Source organism: Tigriopus californicus, chromosome 7 (genome assembly GCF_007210705.1).
Source record: "Tigriopus californicus strain San Diego chromosome 7, Tcal_SD_v2.1, whole genome shotgun sequence".
Lineage (NCBI taxonomy): Eukaryota > Metazoa > Arthropoda > Copepoda > Harpacticoida > Harpacticidae > Tigriopus > Tigriopus californicus.
The window spans coordinates 12,781,952-12,797,903 of record NC_081446.1 but is presented as its reverse complement, the minus strand read 5'-3'; the positions used below and the strand labels follow the sequence as shown (position 1 = coordinate 12,797,903).

Genomic DNA, 15,952 nt, shown 5'->3' with positions numbered 1-15,952 from the left:
TAAAGACCTCCATGAATGAACTTGTGGGCGCTTTTTTCCGTGGCATTGAAAGAAGTGTTGTACTTATTGAGCTTTCTTTGAAAGCTTGGATGGTGTGCCCGTATAAATCACCTCGAAAACTTGCCGCTCTCTAGCCAAACCCCCTTGAGACCCAAGAATCCAATTTGTTGGTTTTGCAAGGGCAGTTCTCTCGCTCACTTTTCTTCAATTGGATCGCTTTTGTTCCACTTGGAACCCCGACTTCCAACAAATGGACAATCATGTCACTCAAGATGTGAACTTGCGCTCCGGTCCCCAGCACCCTAATTGCCTCCATTTAGGCTTTTACCTCATTTATAGGCACACATGTTTCGTCATTCAAAAACCTGCTTGGACCTCCTTTGGTTCGGTTCGTCGAGTTAGACCGATTCTTATCTGAAAGTTGTTGCCAGCCATTTGGCAACCCTTGAGAATGAAGGACCAGATCTTGGCCTTGTAATGGGACAATTTGGAAGTGAAGTAAGGGAAAATGGCCTTATTTTCCTAGACTCATCCGACGAAATGGACGCCAATTTCCTTCACCACATCCTCAAGCGCACGATGATGCACTTGAATGATGAGATTCTCCACCAAGTGAAAATGGTTGCTGGAAAGCAAATATAGGTACCAACAAATTTAAGGGCCGAGAGAGTTGTGAGTTCTTTACTTATGGAACTGACTACTTGGCACGAAATATGGTTCACATACAAACATGCACCAATAGACAGACTACTGAAGGGAACAATCTCATTTTTTCCCAATCATCAGGAGTTAGTTCGGTTGTGTTCCCTACAGACTTTCATGTTCTGTTTTGACCACCCATTTTGTTTTGATACGTATTACGTACTGTAAAGGTAGAAACTGGCTGTAACGTGTTATCTTGATCCAGTAAAAAGCATCAGCGAACCTTTAAGACGCAATGAAGACAACACGTCCTCAACGAAAGGGATTTGTTTTCTATGTGATAACTGAAAAGAGAAGGGGAAAAATTGAAAAGGCCAGAATGAGAGGTGTACAAAACGAAAACAAAAAATAGCAGAATCATCCCCACTATTGCCTTTTTGAAAAAGTGAGAACACACGTGAAATTTGATTTCTAGCATATCATTAAGTGTTATAGTATAGAGTAAAGTTGCCAACTCAAACCGTTGATAAACGAAATGTTGTGCAAAGTTTAAACGGTAACAAATAGACAAATTGTAATCTTCCATATTAATGCATAGTACCGGAATTAAATTGCCTATAGCGACTACGAATGCCCGCGGAAATTCAAACCCAATCAGAATCGCTTGTTTAAAAAAAGGATATTTTGGGCATCTACAAACTTCAAGAAATATGGACGGTGAACGAGCTTCCAGTCAAATCGGCCTGCTCTTGGTCTAGCAATTCTGAACCACTTTTCGAACTAACGAGATAAAATAAGGAATGCAGATCTCTTCAATTCAATGTTGGTCATTTTTATAATATTTACTTGTAAAGTAATTCGTTTCAATGTTACATTGTCAAAAGCATATTTAGCTGACCAAGAGCAGGCCGAAAATTCGAACCTTATGTACTTAATGAACCTTATTACTACATAATTTTGGACTTATCTGCTGAGTTGCCTAAGCATAATTTTGGGCTCAAATTTGGCCAAGTTCGTCTATTTAACAAGATCTTGTGGTCGTATCAAGTCCTCATGTGGAATCCCGCAACCCGTTTCTTAAAAAACAAAACCTTAAAAGCCCAGGGTAAACTGCTCTATTCATACAATTTTTATTCTATTTAACGTCAATGTGGATTTTCATATTGATGGGTTTCGTTAAATGTGGGAAATAGTTCAGTTTCACAATCACATTATAAGCTCCATCATGAGGGTAGTGTCAACATAACTAAGGACAGGTTTTTCTCAACCTTTTGTAAAAACAGGCCAATATTCCCTGTTTGTCTTAAGCCATAAAAGCCAACCTGCCAAGGTTGGTCGAGATTTCTCAAAAATCTTCCCCGCCAATGTGATTGATCGCTTGCACCAGGATGGCTGAGCTGGGTCCAATATTATTGGATTTTGAATCAATCAACTCCATCGAGATCTCCTCAAAACCCGATGATTGGAAAATGAAATTTAAGACAAAGCTTGTCAAAGCGAACGTCAAGAATTGGGACGAGACGTGGATCCATGTTCCAATACGCTTTGGATCATTGCCGTCTGTTCTCAATTGTCTCAGACTCGTTCCATGCACATGAATGAATAAGGAGATACAGTAGGCAAGGCCATTATCCAAATCCTATGTATTCGATGGAAGCCAGCCTACAAAGGCTGCTCGGTGGATAACATGGATCAGCTTAATGATGTTACCTCGATCCTGACTCCGTCTCCAAATGGCTTTCATGAGCATGGCACATCCTTGATTTGGGTGAAGCTTTTTGCTAGCAAAGTAGCTGGCCTAAAACCCATTTTCCTTGTCATAGCAAGAGCTAAAAGAAGGTATGAGAAGTATCATTGCTGTGCGAGGTCGGTCATCCTTGAGTTCCATTCGTATTTGGACCAATCATCAGAATAGTGGTCAATGATGTGGGAACCGAGAAGGAAAACAAACTCTTCATTGCATTGTCGAGCGTACGGTAACCATGACAATGCTCTTTAATCACGGTTATTTCCCCTTATTTAAAAATTCATAAATGGCTCGCAATCAGCAACCATTCCTTGATTAATTTGACAGCACTACTTTTTATGACCATAAAGATGCTTGTAACTTTTTACAACTTAAAACCATTGTTAGTGCTTCTAAAGTCGAAAAAAAAAATCATTTTATCTGCAAAGGTCTGATTTTTGGTCTTTTTTGGTCTGATCTCTTAAACCGATTCACTTCCCAGGAACATGAACCTTTCCGCTCTTAAATACGATATCAATACGTTCCTTTTTAAAGGCCACGGGCCATTACAAATCTAGTGTCATGTGTTGTGATATCAATAGAGTGTAATAACATTTGAGAAGTACCCTATAAACTTCACTGCAATTTTTAGCAATGTCTCAAAACCACCACACATTTTTTTTAAACATTTGTTGCATTGAGCAGTTTTATTGCAACGTTAAAAGCGTCAATGCCCAAGAACTGGAATTTATGTGTCTGAGCGAAGTTTCAAGTCTTAAATTCTTCAAATGAACAAACCTGATTGAATTTGTTGGATGCATCCATGAAAAATGGTTTCAAATACATTAAATGACATTAAGTATTTGTTTTGGTTGTGCATCAAAATGTGTGGTTGATACCGATTGGTGGTTGTAATCTTGGCATTGAACTACTTGGACGGATTGTACCAAAAATAAAAGCCCACGCAAGGATGACCCTGGAACGATAAGACTACTTTCTTATAGCTATAACGTAACTCGTAATTATGATATCTTTCAAGCACTCTTGGTGGCAGCTAAGCCTTTGTGCTAGATATGCCTGTGCTTAAAAACCCAATAACGAATAATTGAATTAAGGACAAGTTGCAAACTAAAGCCATGCAAATTGGTGCCCCCTCTAATCTGAAACTGTCAACGTCAACAACCTCTTTCTATCTTCAACTGCAGGTTCATGGTCAAGTCTACGACCCCAACGTGTGTCATTGTGTCTATCCAGCTTCAAGGACGTTTCTCAACTCATTCTATACCCTAGGAAAGTGAATCAATCCTCTCTCTCTTGAGAAGGGGAGGGAACACTGGAAATCCGTTCCAAAACGGGCTTGTGTGGTTCGCATCCGACCTCACCTTCAGCTCACTTTTGGCATCCGGCCTTCCTCTTCTCATTCGTTTGCCTTCGTAATCCCCGCCTTATAATTGGTCCCCATGGAGCCACCTCCGACAGATCAAAGCACGGATACTTTCAACTAAGTAGATCGTCTTTGAGAAATCGTAATAGTCATTGTAGCACCTCGACCAGCGGATTTAAAATGGAAGTGGACTTGCCAAAGTGTCTGCCGTTGACATGAGCGCCCCAATTATTTACGGGATTTTGGCGAGCAACTCAAAGGGTACTTTGTGGATGGGTCGGCTTTCAGCGCTTACGCTTGCTTCAATAGGATGTTTGTACAAAGGCCGTTTGTCATTCACTTGTCGAGAAAAGGAGAAGGCAGAAGAAACTCGATCTAGTCCACAGGCTACTGAGTTCCAAGGCTAGCTCGCAAATTCATCGGTAGCGTACTTTCACATTCACGGGCACCTTCAAGTAGCAAGGCCTGGGAACACGTTGTGATCATTGGTTAGAGAGCAATTCTATTAAACCCCAACGAAAGATCGTATAATCAGATGATCCTTACTTGCTTGGTGCACTGGATGAGGTCAGTTTTGGGTCTTTTCCTACAAATGGGAGATCCCATCGACTGGGATCCAATAACCGTTCCAGATGTTTAGATGTCCTGTTTCTCATTCACGAGTGATGTCAAGGACCCGCCAATGGCCTGTTTTCGAAATAATGATACAAGCAGAGGAGACCCAGGTTTATTGCATGTTTTATTTTTTCCTCAACAAAATTTGGAAATGTTGGCTTGCCTCGAGTTTTTCTCCGCTTGAAAAGTGACATGCCCCGTTCCAGGCTGAATGGGCGCGTGCGTTGTAGATGGATTATTCGATTTGCTTTTTGAAAGTGGCTGGTTCGTTACTTTTGGGGCGGGATGAGCTCTTTCTCGAAGTGATGCAATCAATTGTGTTCCTTATGGATGCATTATCTCGTGTCACCTCTTTTCTTCTCCATCTCTCTCTGTCCACAAATGGAACGGCGGAAGGAAGATGGAACATGGGAACAACGCCCTTGTTGACACCATCGTTTGAAGATGTCTCCACTTTTTTGTGAAGGTCACAAAGGTCTTCCTCAAATTCCAAGATTTCTCCTTCTACCACTTCTACGCATCTCTCCGGATTTGATCAAGGAGCCTTGAGGGATTGAAAACATTGAATAGATCCCGCTCTTCAAGGCTTGGGAAATATATTTCGAAACGAATCGATTCTCCCCACTCTCAAAGTGAGCAAGACCTGGAAATGAATACTCCGAGTGACCGCACCAATTCTGCATTGAGACTGCTTCTGGTTGGGCCTTGGCCTTCTGGAATGGTCGTTGAGCAGATACTCCGGGTATCACGATACGTCTCTTGTTTATGTATTCAAGCTGAGTTGATCTCTGGAGACACCGGGATGAATAGTGAAGGGATAGGGAGTCAGTCTTTCGGGCGCTGTGGAACTGGATTCCATGGGGACAGAGAGTGGACCACCATCACGACTTTACATATTAGGGTATTAGAGGGCAGCTGGACCTCGAAAATAAGTTTTTTTTTGGAAAGCGACCACCACATTGCATATTTATACATACAGCTTCGGGTTGCCACTCTTCTCTTTTTTTCTCCCTTTTTTGACGACTGTCCAGGGATTCGACGAAAGGGCGCATATATATAACTCGTTAAAGTGTCAGTGTACTTCTTCTTCTTCTGGAAACGGTCCATCCCAAATTAGACTCGGCATTTACGGTAGTCAAGATCCAAGCGAAGTTGGATGGTCCCCTCATGTGCGATGAAATAACTCTAAATAAGGAGCTTGCCACCTAAGAAGCTTCGTTAGTAATGCCTCCCTGAGGGCCACTTCATTACTTTTCTCAAATGCAAGCCTAACAACCGGCAAAAAACGAAGTTTTGAGTAGTCAGAGGAACTTGATTGGAACTCCATCAAGCTGAGCCCTTCTCCAACAATGGAAAATGGAACCCAGCAATGAAAGCAGAAGAAGTTTGCTCTGAGTGCTATTCGTGGCGATCTTTGTTGATATTGGGTTTGCTTCGGTGATGTTTACCTATCAAACATTGCGAAGTTTTCAGGTTCACTTGGAACTTCACTCGAAAAGGGCCTTTCTTCCTTGGATGGATCAATGCTCATCTGGCGAAGGGATTACGAAGGCAAATCGCTTTTTATTACGCTCTTATCCGTGTGAATTATAGGCGTTGTGATGCTGACCGTGATGGTTTGCTGTTTCCTCGTGTTTGGAGTCCAGAAAGGGGACGAAAATGTTCTCAATTCATCGCGAAGAGGGTAAGACCTAGTAATGGAATCCTAGTACACATAGCCATAATAAAGTACATAAGTAAATACATACTAAAGGAGGGTACTCGGTTTTTATCTTCATTACTTGGGAGATGATGTTTTTGGAGGAGATTCCCAAACTTTGAGGCGTGAGAGAGGATTTCTGTGAGATGAGAAAACTAAAACGAGAATGATGAAGACCGGCGGGGTGGGGTTAGGAGATGTTGGCTTCTTTATTTTAGCCTGAAGAGACATTTAGTAACTTGATTACGAGTTACTGAGACACTTCAAGGCGTGTTTAATGTTTAATGCTCGAGCATCAAAATTTGGATCGTGGCTTGGATGGATATGCAGTAAAGGTCAAGTAAGTACGGAACAATGTCATTGTTGCAAGTCGCCATCCCCCCCGGACTCACTTTCAGATGGAATTTTGATTTTCCAACTGTCGTTCTTTTAATCCATTCTCGCAATCAACCTCAACTGATCCTCTTAAAACGGGTCACTTCAAAAAATTCAAACCTAGACAGTCGCCTCTATCCTTGATTTTCTTTTTTTCCAATGGCACCCTTTGTATGCAGAATCGCGGGAAAGACACCCCCCATTCGCTTTAACCTTTCATTTTCAAAGCAGGATTTCATTCAATAGAAGACGGGTGACGAGTGGTGATACGCTCAAGAAGGTTCCTTCAGGTCGGAGAAATATGATCTGAATTTGAAATGAATCCAAACATTCTCCGGCCTTCTCCGTTTCCCCCGTACTGAAGCGTGACTAAGCCTTCGTTGGTTCTTTTCTGTTCTCTGTGTATTTCAGACGAAGCATCGATGGGAGTGTGGGGAGTAGTGGGAGTCACCACATCCATCCTCGAAGCAGCTGTTCGTATTCCCAGTCGCGATTCAGAGATGAGGACTTCTTTGAGGATCCCGAGCAACGCACTCGACTCACCAACCATCATGGGCACTCTCACCACACTCATCATGGGCACTCTCACCATCACCATAATCATAATCACCATACATCCAATCCAAATGGGAACACGGGTGCGCCCAGATGAACGATGATCCCCAATCTTTGCTCCGATTTGAACGAATTTCAAATGAGCTGGTGGCCATTTCTCATGCTTCAATTGGAGCCACCCAAACCCCAAGGATTCCTTTCAGAGATGAATGGAGATCTGGATTTGAGCACGCCTCTCTACGTTCTTTCCGATGTTGTCACAGTTCAAAGTTACCAATCCTGGCAATAAAAATAGATATGTTATTGAGAATCTAGTTGAGCGCTGGCGATCATCCACTATTCTAGCTGAGAGGAAAGGGAATTGTATTTCGAGTCGCAAAATGGGCCAAAGTAGACGAATAATAAAACATCGAAGAGGTGGGAAAAAAGACAATAACTTTTGAAGAGGTAAGAGGAACGAGACAATTCCGTTCACTTTGATTATCTCATATCTGAGAAGAATTTAACTGATGTTCAATCTTTACATGTAATGCGAAATATCACTCTTTAAAATAACACATTTTAAACAAACACCTAGTGAAACTGTTTCAGTCTACCCCTGACTGATTCACTCGTCTGTAAATTTCAATTGCCATTAATTTTTAATCTAGTTTTTCCAAGGACTTAGAAGTGTTACATTTCCATTTCGGTAGCGAAAAGAATAAACAGTTTTCTTGCCTTGATTTCTTTCCGCATTAATTAATCCGATGAAATATAAAGATAACAAATACCTCTGAAGATAACTTACAGCATCACGAAGGAAATGAAATGAACTAGCCAAAGAATTTTCGACGTTAATTTGGATTTTTCCCACCGCAAACAACGAAAGTAATTGTGAAAGTTGTATATTTCAGCGAGCAAGGATAATACATTTTTATGAATGAAAAGGAGGGATTTTATTCCTCAATAGGAACTTCAAATTGATAATTGCAAGTCGTGTTTTGTTTTTGCTATAAACAAATGAACAAGAAAAAGACTAAATGTCGGTAGAAAAGGGGGTATCATTTTCTGCTCAGATTTCACACGCATAGTTTCGTAGTCTATAACAGAAGTGAAAGCTCCTTGATTGAAATATTTTGCTTGGATTTGTTGCATCATTTTTTCTTATTAAGAAAATCACAATCCTCTGTCACTAAATGAGAAAACCTTGACTAGGAGTAAAGTAAACCATAGCATTAGATGAGTTTCACATCGCGTTGAAATGGCTTAAAGCGCGGAGAGTTCGAGTTCAAACTGGCTTCAACATCGTCGTCGTTGAGGGATTGACGTAAAAATCTGTGACTTCCGCCCCTTCCATTGTCCCCTTTGGCATCAACTGAGCCATGCTCATATTGGTTTGAAGATGTCAATGCCGTGGTAACCAGGCATTGATCACAATGGCGAGAAGTCAAAGATGGGAAATACAAACCATATACAAGGCCAGCCAAACCAAAGCCCAAAAGGGATCCTACCACCACATCTTGCCAATGATGATGATAATCACAAGTCCTAGACACGGCTATGGCCAACGGCACTAAAATGCAACATCAAAGAATGAATCGGCTGTCCTACTTCATGAGCATTGAACTTACTTATTAACGTGAAAATACTGATTAGAAAGCGATGAGATTGGAAGAAAAGACTCGGATCTCGGGCAAACGTCCGGAGTTTTCCGGACACGTAAAAGAACACAAATCCAAAAGTGGCGAAGGCAAATGAGGAGTGACCACTCGGAAAACTCTTCCGGCCATCCAGGATCTTGGCCAGATTCCCAGTACACTCGAAATGTTGATTGAAAGGATCATCAAATGTGCTGGGAGGCACGTTCCCATCGGGCCAACATCGGCTCATAAAATCCGGTCTGGGCCGACCCACACTCAATTTGATGATATTAGTGAGCACGCCATTCAAAAGCAAAACAAGACTGACACATAAAACCGCACTCAACAAGTCCAGAATGTCAATCCGATGGAAGATTTGAACGCATAGGATAGTCAACGCGGGTACAAATACCACAACCAGCCAGAGATAAACAACGGGAAAGAAACTAATGGTTGTGGGGTTAGAATAGAGATAGGCCTCCTCCTGGTGGATGACCCTATGGAAGGGCTCCTGGTACTCGAGATATATGAATAGGATCAGTAAGAAGAGCCGTAATGAGGCTTCTTGGAGTAATCTGCTTAAGATACTGGGAAGAAGTGAGGTTTTCCTCATGGTGCTGGCTACCACGACCAAGGGACGGACGGGTCTTTAGCAGAGGTAGTGGGTTCGGGTGGATGGACGCGCCATGCTTGACTAGACTAGGACGTCACACGCGGCACAAGCCACAATTCATTGCATGCATGACGAGAGGGGCAAAACTTGATGTATCCTGTCTTCACCTGTTTCAGTTTCTCCTGCATCCCGCGTAACTTTGATCTGTGTTCTTGACGCAACCTCTTATACTCGAGGCTGCCATAAAATATGTCAACATGCGATGTGCGAGTATGCAAGACCAACCACTTTTTTGTGGCCTTGAGGTTTCTTTTTCTAATCGTTGATGCCTTTCAAATGGCTTTACGGTTTGGAAACTGGTTGTCCCAAGGTTGGAATTTGGAATTGACACACCCGATTGGCCTTTTATAGGGTCTCGAAAACAAACCTTTCCGTTGACAGAATATCAAACTCGATGATTGGGAACAGGGAGGGGGAACCAGTTTGGAAATCCTGGGTTATGTGCCAATCAGTTCCACACTGCCTTTATTGTTGTTCCCCTACTCGACGACTAGAAACAGGACCAAAAGTATCCGAAGGAAGTCGCCCTTGGCACAACGAGAAGAGCTCATGTAGTCAAAGGTAAACCCTAATACGCCCAAGATTATCTGGCACTGACAAAAAAAAGGCGCCTGGCATGATGGCTGTTCCGGAATATGCAAAGGATTGTCGTCAATCCCGATGGGGCTAGGTTACTGAGAAACTAATAATTGGATTCGGGCTCCCTAAATACCATTCGGTGAAATGCGTGATTCCAGCTGCGAATGACTTGGATGGCCCCCTTCGGTGATCCTGGAGCGTTTCCACGTTTTCTGTCTTTGCAATGTGGAGCATTTTTCGTGATTAAAGGTTGTTAAGAGGGCAAAAACGCGTGGCAGAGCCGAGAAAAAGAAAACAGAGCGAGCGAGAGAGCAATTCCACAGAACATACAACAGAGAGAATGGCGAATAAGCTCACACCAAATGCCCCCTTTCTATCACTGCCAATGAGTCGAATCTGAATTGAACAAATATTGCCGCAGTTGCTCTCCGGAATGAGAGCAAAGAAACAGACGTTGTGTTTCTTTCAGCATTTACAATGGAAGCTGCTTTTTGTTCGAGAATTTGGATTGGGATGTCAAAGCAACTCGTCATAAGAACCCTATTGTCGACTGTCCTTGGAAAAAGATTTATTCACATTGGTTGGCAAGAGAAGTGGGTGACGACGTTGGCCCTTGTGAATGAATGGCTCATGGCTCATGGCTCAAGATTTATTTCGAAATAAAACAACAGGGGCTCTCGACGACAGTTTCTATTTATGGAAATTTCCATCTTTATTTGCCTTGTCTGGGCCCTTGTAGTTGTGCGACACATGCGCGACATACGTGACACCCTGATTTCCCCTCGTCCCCCTCATTCCAAGCAACTCAAGTCCTATTTCCCTCCCAAAATACGTGTTTCTCGGGTTCTCCCTGGGCTCACATTTTCCTCGTGACTCCCCGAGTGGAAGATAATCATACATTTTGCCGTGATGAGTCCCATGGTCCGCTCACTGACAAAATTTGGTCCAACGGATCGATCGAACTGACAAACAACACACGGCCTTGTTCATACACACACAAGCACACACACACACTCACTTGTTATCAACCGCATCAAGCTCTGAAGGTACATGTGTTTACTTCTCGGGTGCAGTATGTACTTGAAGAACAAGTCTCTTTTCTCTCTGGTTGGCTTTTAGAAACCCTGAGAGTTAGTGTGCGTTCCATGATCCAAATAGCTAGTCTGTATGTTTCAAGAGCTGGCTCTGGTTTGCTCTCCTGGGTCTCATGGCCATATCTCTCTTCACTTGCTGTTGTTGTTACTGTTGTTGTTCTCGTTGTTGCTGTTGTAGTACAAGAAATAGTAGCAGTTGCACCAGCAGCAGCGGCAGTAGCTGCTGCTGCTGCTGCAACAAAAGGACCCATAACCTACATGTTCGTATGTATCATGCGTCAACATGGGGACTCATCATGGGACATAATTGTCCACATTTCCAAACCGTTTATGCTCTCACAGTCCTCGGCATTTACCTAAAGTCAAGCCCATGGAGATAGTGTTGTAACAATGCCATTCATATGGCGTTGGTCAAGGGTTTGACGTTTCACCATAGGAAAGCATTGCACTTACGTGCACCGGGTGCGATGATGTATGTTTTGGTGCACAATTTTTCTCCTGTTCCACCTTTCCTTCGTACGAGGCTCACACAAAAGAGGCCTCCACCTGGTGAGCAGAGCTACCCTCACCCACCATCCCATGGGGCCTCTTTTTCATCTGCCACTTCCCAGTCGTACACCCAATCTTTTATTCAGCCCGTCGTCACGTCATTTTAAGCAAAAGTCAACTCACCACATCTGGAAAATTGGTTGCAGAGACTATTGGTATCCATCATGAGAGGCAAGTGTGCCCATCTGTGTTCCCATGGGTGAATTTGGTTTAGGAGTATCAAAGATCCAGTCAAATGTTTTGTTGCTAGAGCAGATTTCTGGGATGGCGTGTGAAAATGAGCAAGGTCGTTGAGGCTAGATGAGCGAACAAAGCCGACAAGCCGTCTTTAGGAACTCATAATTTCCCAGGCTTTGATAAACTGCCAGCAGATACTAAAGGACGTAAACACATACAACATACAGACAGACACAAACAAACAAAAATAAAGGCTGCTTCACTACTTAGTATCCGAGGGAGCTCAACAGCGCGACAACGAGCGCTGATATGGTAATTGCCTTGTCTCAAGGAACAAGAGCTAGTTTTTTTTTCTACCTCTCTTTTCTTGCTAGAATCTGTACCTTTCCGAGGACCTTGGCTTGCTCTTGGAAATGGTAGCAATTAAAAATGGTTTCTTTGTCGAGGTAAATCATGAACAAGCAAATATGTAGTTGAACGCTCTGTATACATCGAGCAATTCATCGTTCTACGTATCTTGACGGTTTGTAATTTGAATAAGAATGACATTTCATAAACCATGGCTGCACTTGCATCGTGGCCAGCAATTTCATTCAAGAGCCAAACAAAGGCCGAATGAACGGCAAAAGTCTCAAGGGAAAAGAGGGGAGGGTCCACTTCAACTTGAAACTGTGACAGGAATGGTTCTCGCCATTACGGCTGCATTTGGTGTTCTAAATGTAATGCTTTCTCGCCTCCTTCTTCTTCCATCTTTTTGGCAAGTGGGTTCATGTTTCGAAGATGTTCTTCGTCACTAATGGTTTGGAACTAATTGTCAGCCATTCAGAATTTCCAGAAAACTCGATGCCATAATGATTATGCTGGCATTCTCTCAGTTCTCACTCCTCCGTGGAAGGGAACCATCATTAGTATTCACTCATGTCATGACTGCGATGCGTTTTCCGCTTCCTCTCCTCTCCTTTCCTCCCGCTCATTTCCAGCCAAAAACCCACCAACCCACCCAAGATTCGCCCATTTTGGACCCACATCATCAGCATGATTGTCGTGATCATTCTCAAGTCGCTCGTATTGGGAAAACGTGGAGAAAGAGACGAGATCAGCCGATGTAGCAACCAATTCACCGACCTACCAACCCACCAGACTCCAAGGGATGTGCCGGAGTCACCTTGCGGGTTGTTGGGCTGCGTCCTATCTCTCCCCTCTGCTTCCGTCTTTTCTATGCTAGTCAGGGGACTTCCCTATGACCTCAGAATTTTTGTGGCGGGGGATCTATTGACAACAAAGGAGTTGAGATACACGAACAACACGAGGCTTTTTGCCTTCCTCAGGCTCCTGACTCGTGGATTCAGTGTCTCTCTTCGATCGGAGGAGGGGACCTCGTCCGTGGCCGTGGATATTCAGGAAATGATTCTTTAATGCGTAGTTACTTTTTGTCGTGATACAACGACACAATGGGGATTGCATGATCGACAACAAACAGAGGCAAAATTCCGCAGAAATGAACCTATTGCTGGGAGAGCAGCGCTCGTCGACTTGTCCTTGTCACAGTTGTACTACAGTGGGTAGTATGCGTATTATTATTATTATTATTACCATCTTGGAACATTCCGGCCATTGCACGGCAAGTTGCTATCTGTATGTGCCTAGTCGTTTGGAGTTTCTACCTTCAGGTCCCTTTGTCTCTGTCTGTCTGGTTTAAATAGACCATACAAGCTTAAGCCTCTTTATTAGCCCCCAACTTGGGACGACCAAAAAACGATCCTCAGACGGATGGGGTACTTGCTGGTTCGTTCGAGAATTGAGAATGGCCATTTATATAGGTCAACCTCGACCTTATACCACAGTACAGAGTCGCTACAGTACCATCTTCTCCCTACCTCAGTTCTGACGACGAGACCGCGGGTTGCCCATTTTTTGTCGTTGTTGTTGTTGCTGCCTGGTCCTTTCTGTACAAGTCCATGTAATTTAACCCCTGATGGATGATTACTTCGTTTCTGGTGAGTGGGCTCTCGCTCCTTCTTCTGGAATGGATCAGTTTTTGCTCAAGTAGTATCCTTGGAACGTGGCGAGCACACAAAAATCGACGAGGCTTTTGGAACCTCTTCGATTCTGTCAAGGAGCCAATGCGGATGTTTCATCCAAATCGCTACACATGCACATATACTAGAACGTACTACGCAACGGGAATGGGAGGAGCAGATCTGGAACAAGTGCAAACTTTGCTCCACTTGCATCTGGATCCTGTTCCTGGCAGTGAGTGGAACTTTTTGAGCAAGATGCATGCACCATCCATGGGATGAGAAATTTGCAAATTTCAACTGCATACGAGATAAGAACTGGGAGGGGGGGTATGTTTAACTCCATCTCCGTTCACCCTTTCCAAATGTTCCAATTTCGAACTGTTCCAATATTTTGACAGAGGCTATCATCATTTTTGGGGAAAACAGACTCCAAGGGCCGAACCTTGTCTAAAGAAGTGGACAGATAAGTCACTAATCGACATATTGACCATTAAATCTCAATCAAAGTTTTTACTCTTAATACATCCGTTCGTTAAAACACACATGATCGACCCTTGAATTGGCAAAACTGCGACGAAAATAAGAATGCATTTCTCAGGACTGCAAGATCCACGTACATTTAAGCGGGCACCTGCATGAACGTCCAACATATGTTCATGGCAATGACTAATGGATGACGGATGATCTTGAGATAACACACGTTCTCATATTGGAGAGTTGGGTCTACTTCATAAATTCAGACTCTCGCTTGCTCTTCATTGTTCCAGTCTTGGTCCAGAAGAGGAGGGACCTCAAGTTCTTATCCTGGATTGGTTCGCTTTGAGCACTCTCCACTCCACCCAAAGTCCCATTCTCCATTTCTGCATGATGGAGGGGCCTGTCACCCTTACCAAAAAATACTATCTTCCCCCTACTTTGCCGAATTCCGCTCTTCAATCGATTTTTGGGCCCAGCCAGCTCCAAAACTCAAACCGTTGAATTGTATCAGGACCGGAGTGATCTTCTGGAATGGACATGATTTGAGTCTCGTTACGTTACATCCTGCTCCACCGTGCCATGAGAAGTGGATACATAATGATCCTCATTGGTTGGAACAATTCCAGTCCTGTCTTGTCCTGGTTGAGAACACTCAGCAGGACCTTTCCCTATGCCAAAGACTCTTAGCCCAAGACTGACGACATGATTGTGTACAACCAGAAACGTCTCACCGTGTCCTGATACAAATACTGTTGTGTACACACAACGTACCAAGAACGAGCGCGCACTCAAAGCTTGACTTGAGGACCTGAAACGAAGTGTTCCACGTTCGTTCGTTCGTTCCTTCTCGACCCGAAGATTCGTAGGCCGATTATTTTGGCCGTGGCGTGGCTTCTCGGAACGAAACCACTCGCAGGAAAGTCAGTTTAGGCGAAAACCAAGGAGAAAATGGCATGGAACACATCTCAAGAAGAACGAGACCTCGAGGAGAGGGGGAGAAGACGAGCACCAAAGTCTGTCAAACAATTTCTCATGGAGCGGCAAGAGTAGCAGTTGACGTGCACAAGGACGAACGACAACGGCTGAGGGAGAAAGAGAGGAAAAGAGAAGGCGAGGAGGAGGGAAAGAGAGAATGAAAGAGAGAGAGAAAGAGGGAAGGAGAGAGGGGAATCGCCTCCTCTTCTTCTTAGGCGCCTTGAGAGGAGAAGTAAAAGAAACTGTGGAACAGCCAACAGTGTTCCCAAAGTGACAAGGCTCTGGCCAGCTATATAACCTTGAGTTGACAACAGAATCGATGCAAGGAACAGATGATTTACAGGGCTGAGTCTTCTTATCACATTTTTACAAAATTTTACATCATTAGCATAACGGCCTTTAATGGTTTTGTTGGAGAGGGAATAAGGTTGGCACGAAGGCAGAATTATGATTACTCACGTTGACTCAATACAATCGACACAAGTTCAACCAGCTTGAACCCATTCCGAAGAGTAGTATTCAATGCCGGATATTGCATGGTTGGGATCCCTGATTGAAGGTGGAACACTCTCCACCAAATAGAGTGGAGGCCGAGTGGAGAACAGAAAAGAGACTTGGAGGCCACGAAGATGGAGTGGATGGCTGCTGCAACGACGACGACAACATCAACAACAACACAGACACCCAAGCGAGCAGCATGCGTGGGTCACCTCGTTCGTTCCAACTAGCTGTGCAGGTCTCACACACCCTCCGCGCCTCTTGAATTCTGAGAGGAACATACAATCGTCCTCG

The 15,952-nt window shown here is 43.6% G+C and overlaps 2 protein-coding genes and 1 long non-coding RNA gene across 3 annotated transcripts; 1 reads left to right on the top strand and 2 right to left on the bottom strand.

Annotated features, from left to right (window-relative positions):
* Positions 1 to 3,489: 3,489 nt before the first annotated feature.
* Positions 3,490 to 7,316, top strand: LOC131883732 (uncharacterized histidine-rich protein DDB_G0274557-like). The gene is made up of 3 exons (XM_059231267.1): positions 3,490 to 3,659; positions 5,962 to 6,051; positions 6,853 to 7,316. Exons 1-3 carry the CDS (start codon positions 3,505 to 3,507, stop codon positions 7,091 to 7,093), a joined length of 486 nt encoding a protein of 161 aa, XP_059087250.1. The 5' UTR covers positions 3,490 to 3,504; the 3' UTR covers positions 7,094 to 7,316.
* LOC131883733 (uncharacterized) lies at positions 4,466 to 15,881 on the bottom strand. Its single transcript, XR_009373639.1, has 2 exons — positions 15,620 to 15,881; positions 4,466 to 7,275 (listed from the first exon to the last, which is right to left on the bottom strand). It is a non-coding gene; the product is annotated as an uncharacterized LOC131883733 (long non-coding RNA).
* LOC131883731 (phospholipid phosphatase 5-like) lies at positions 7,865 to 9,399 on the bottom strand. The gene is made up of 2 exons (XM_059231266.1): positions 8,607 to 9,399; positions 7,865 to 8,548 (listed from the first exon to the last, which is right to left on the bottom strand). The coding sequence occupies exons 1-2, from the start codon at positions 9,226 to 9,228 to the stop codon at positions 8,211 to 8,213; spliced, it is 960 nt and encodes a 319-aa protein (XP_059087249.1). The 5' UTR covers positions 9,229 to 9,399; the 3' UTR covers positions 7,865 to 8,210.
* Positions 15,882 to 15,952: the final 71 nt, after the last annotated feature.

Bases quoted from the DNA above. Each gene is read 5' to 3' on its own strand.
- LOC131883732 (XM_059231267.1), top strand. From the start codon at position 3,505: ATGCAAATTGGTGCCCCCTCTAATCTGAAACTGTCAACGTCAACAACC. The intron at 3,660-5,961 runs AAAGTGAATCAA...GTGAATTATAGG, and splicing joins AACTCATTCTATACCCTAGG to CGTTGTGATGCTGACCGTGA. The intron at 6,052-6,852 runs GTAAGACCTAGT...TGTGTATTTCAG, and splicing joins CTCAATTCATCGCGAAGAGG to ACGAAGCATCGATGGGAGTG.
- LOC131883731 (XM_059231266.1), bottom strand. From the start codon at position 9,228: ATGAGGAAAACCTCACTTCTTCCCAGTATCTTAAGCAGATTACTCCAA. The intron at 8,549-8,606 runs GTAAGTTCAATG...GTTGCATTTTAG, and splicing joins CAGTATTTTCACGTTAATAA to TGCCGTTGGCCATAGCCGTG.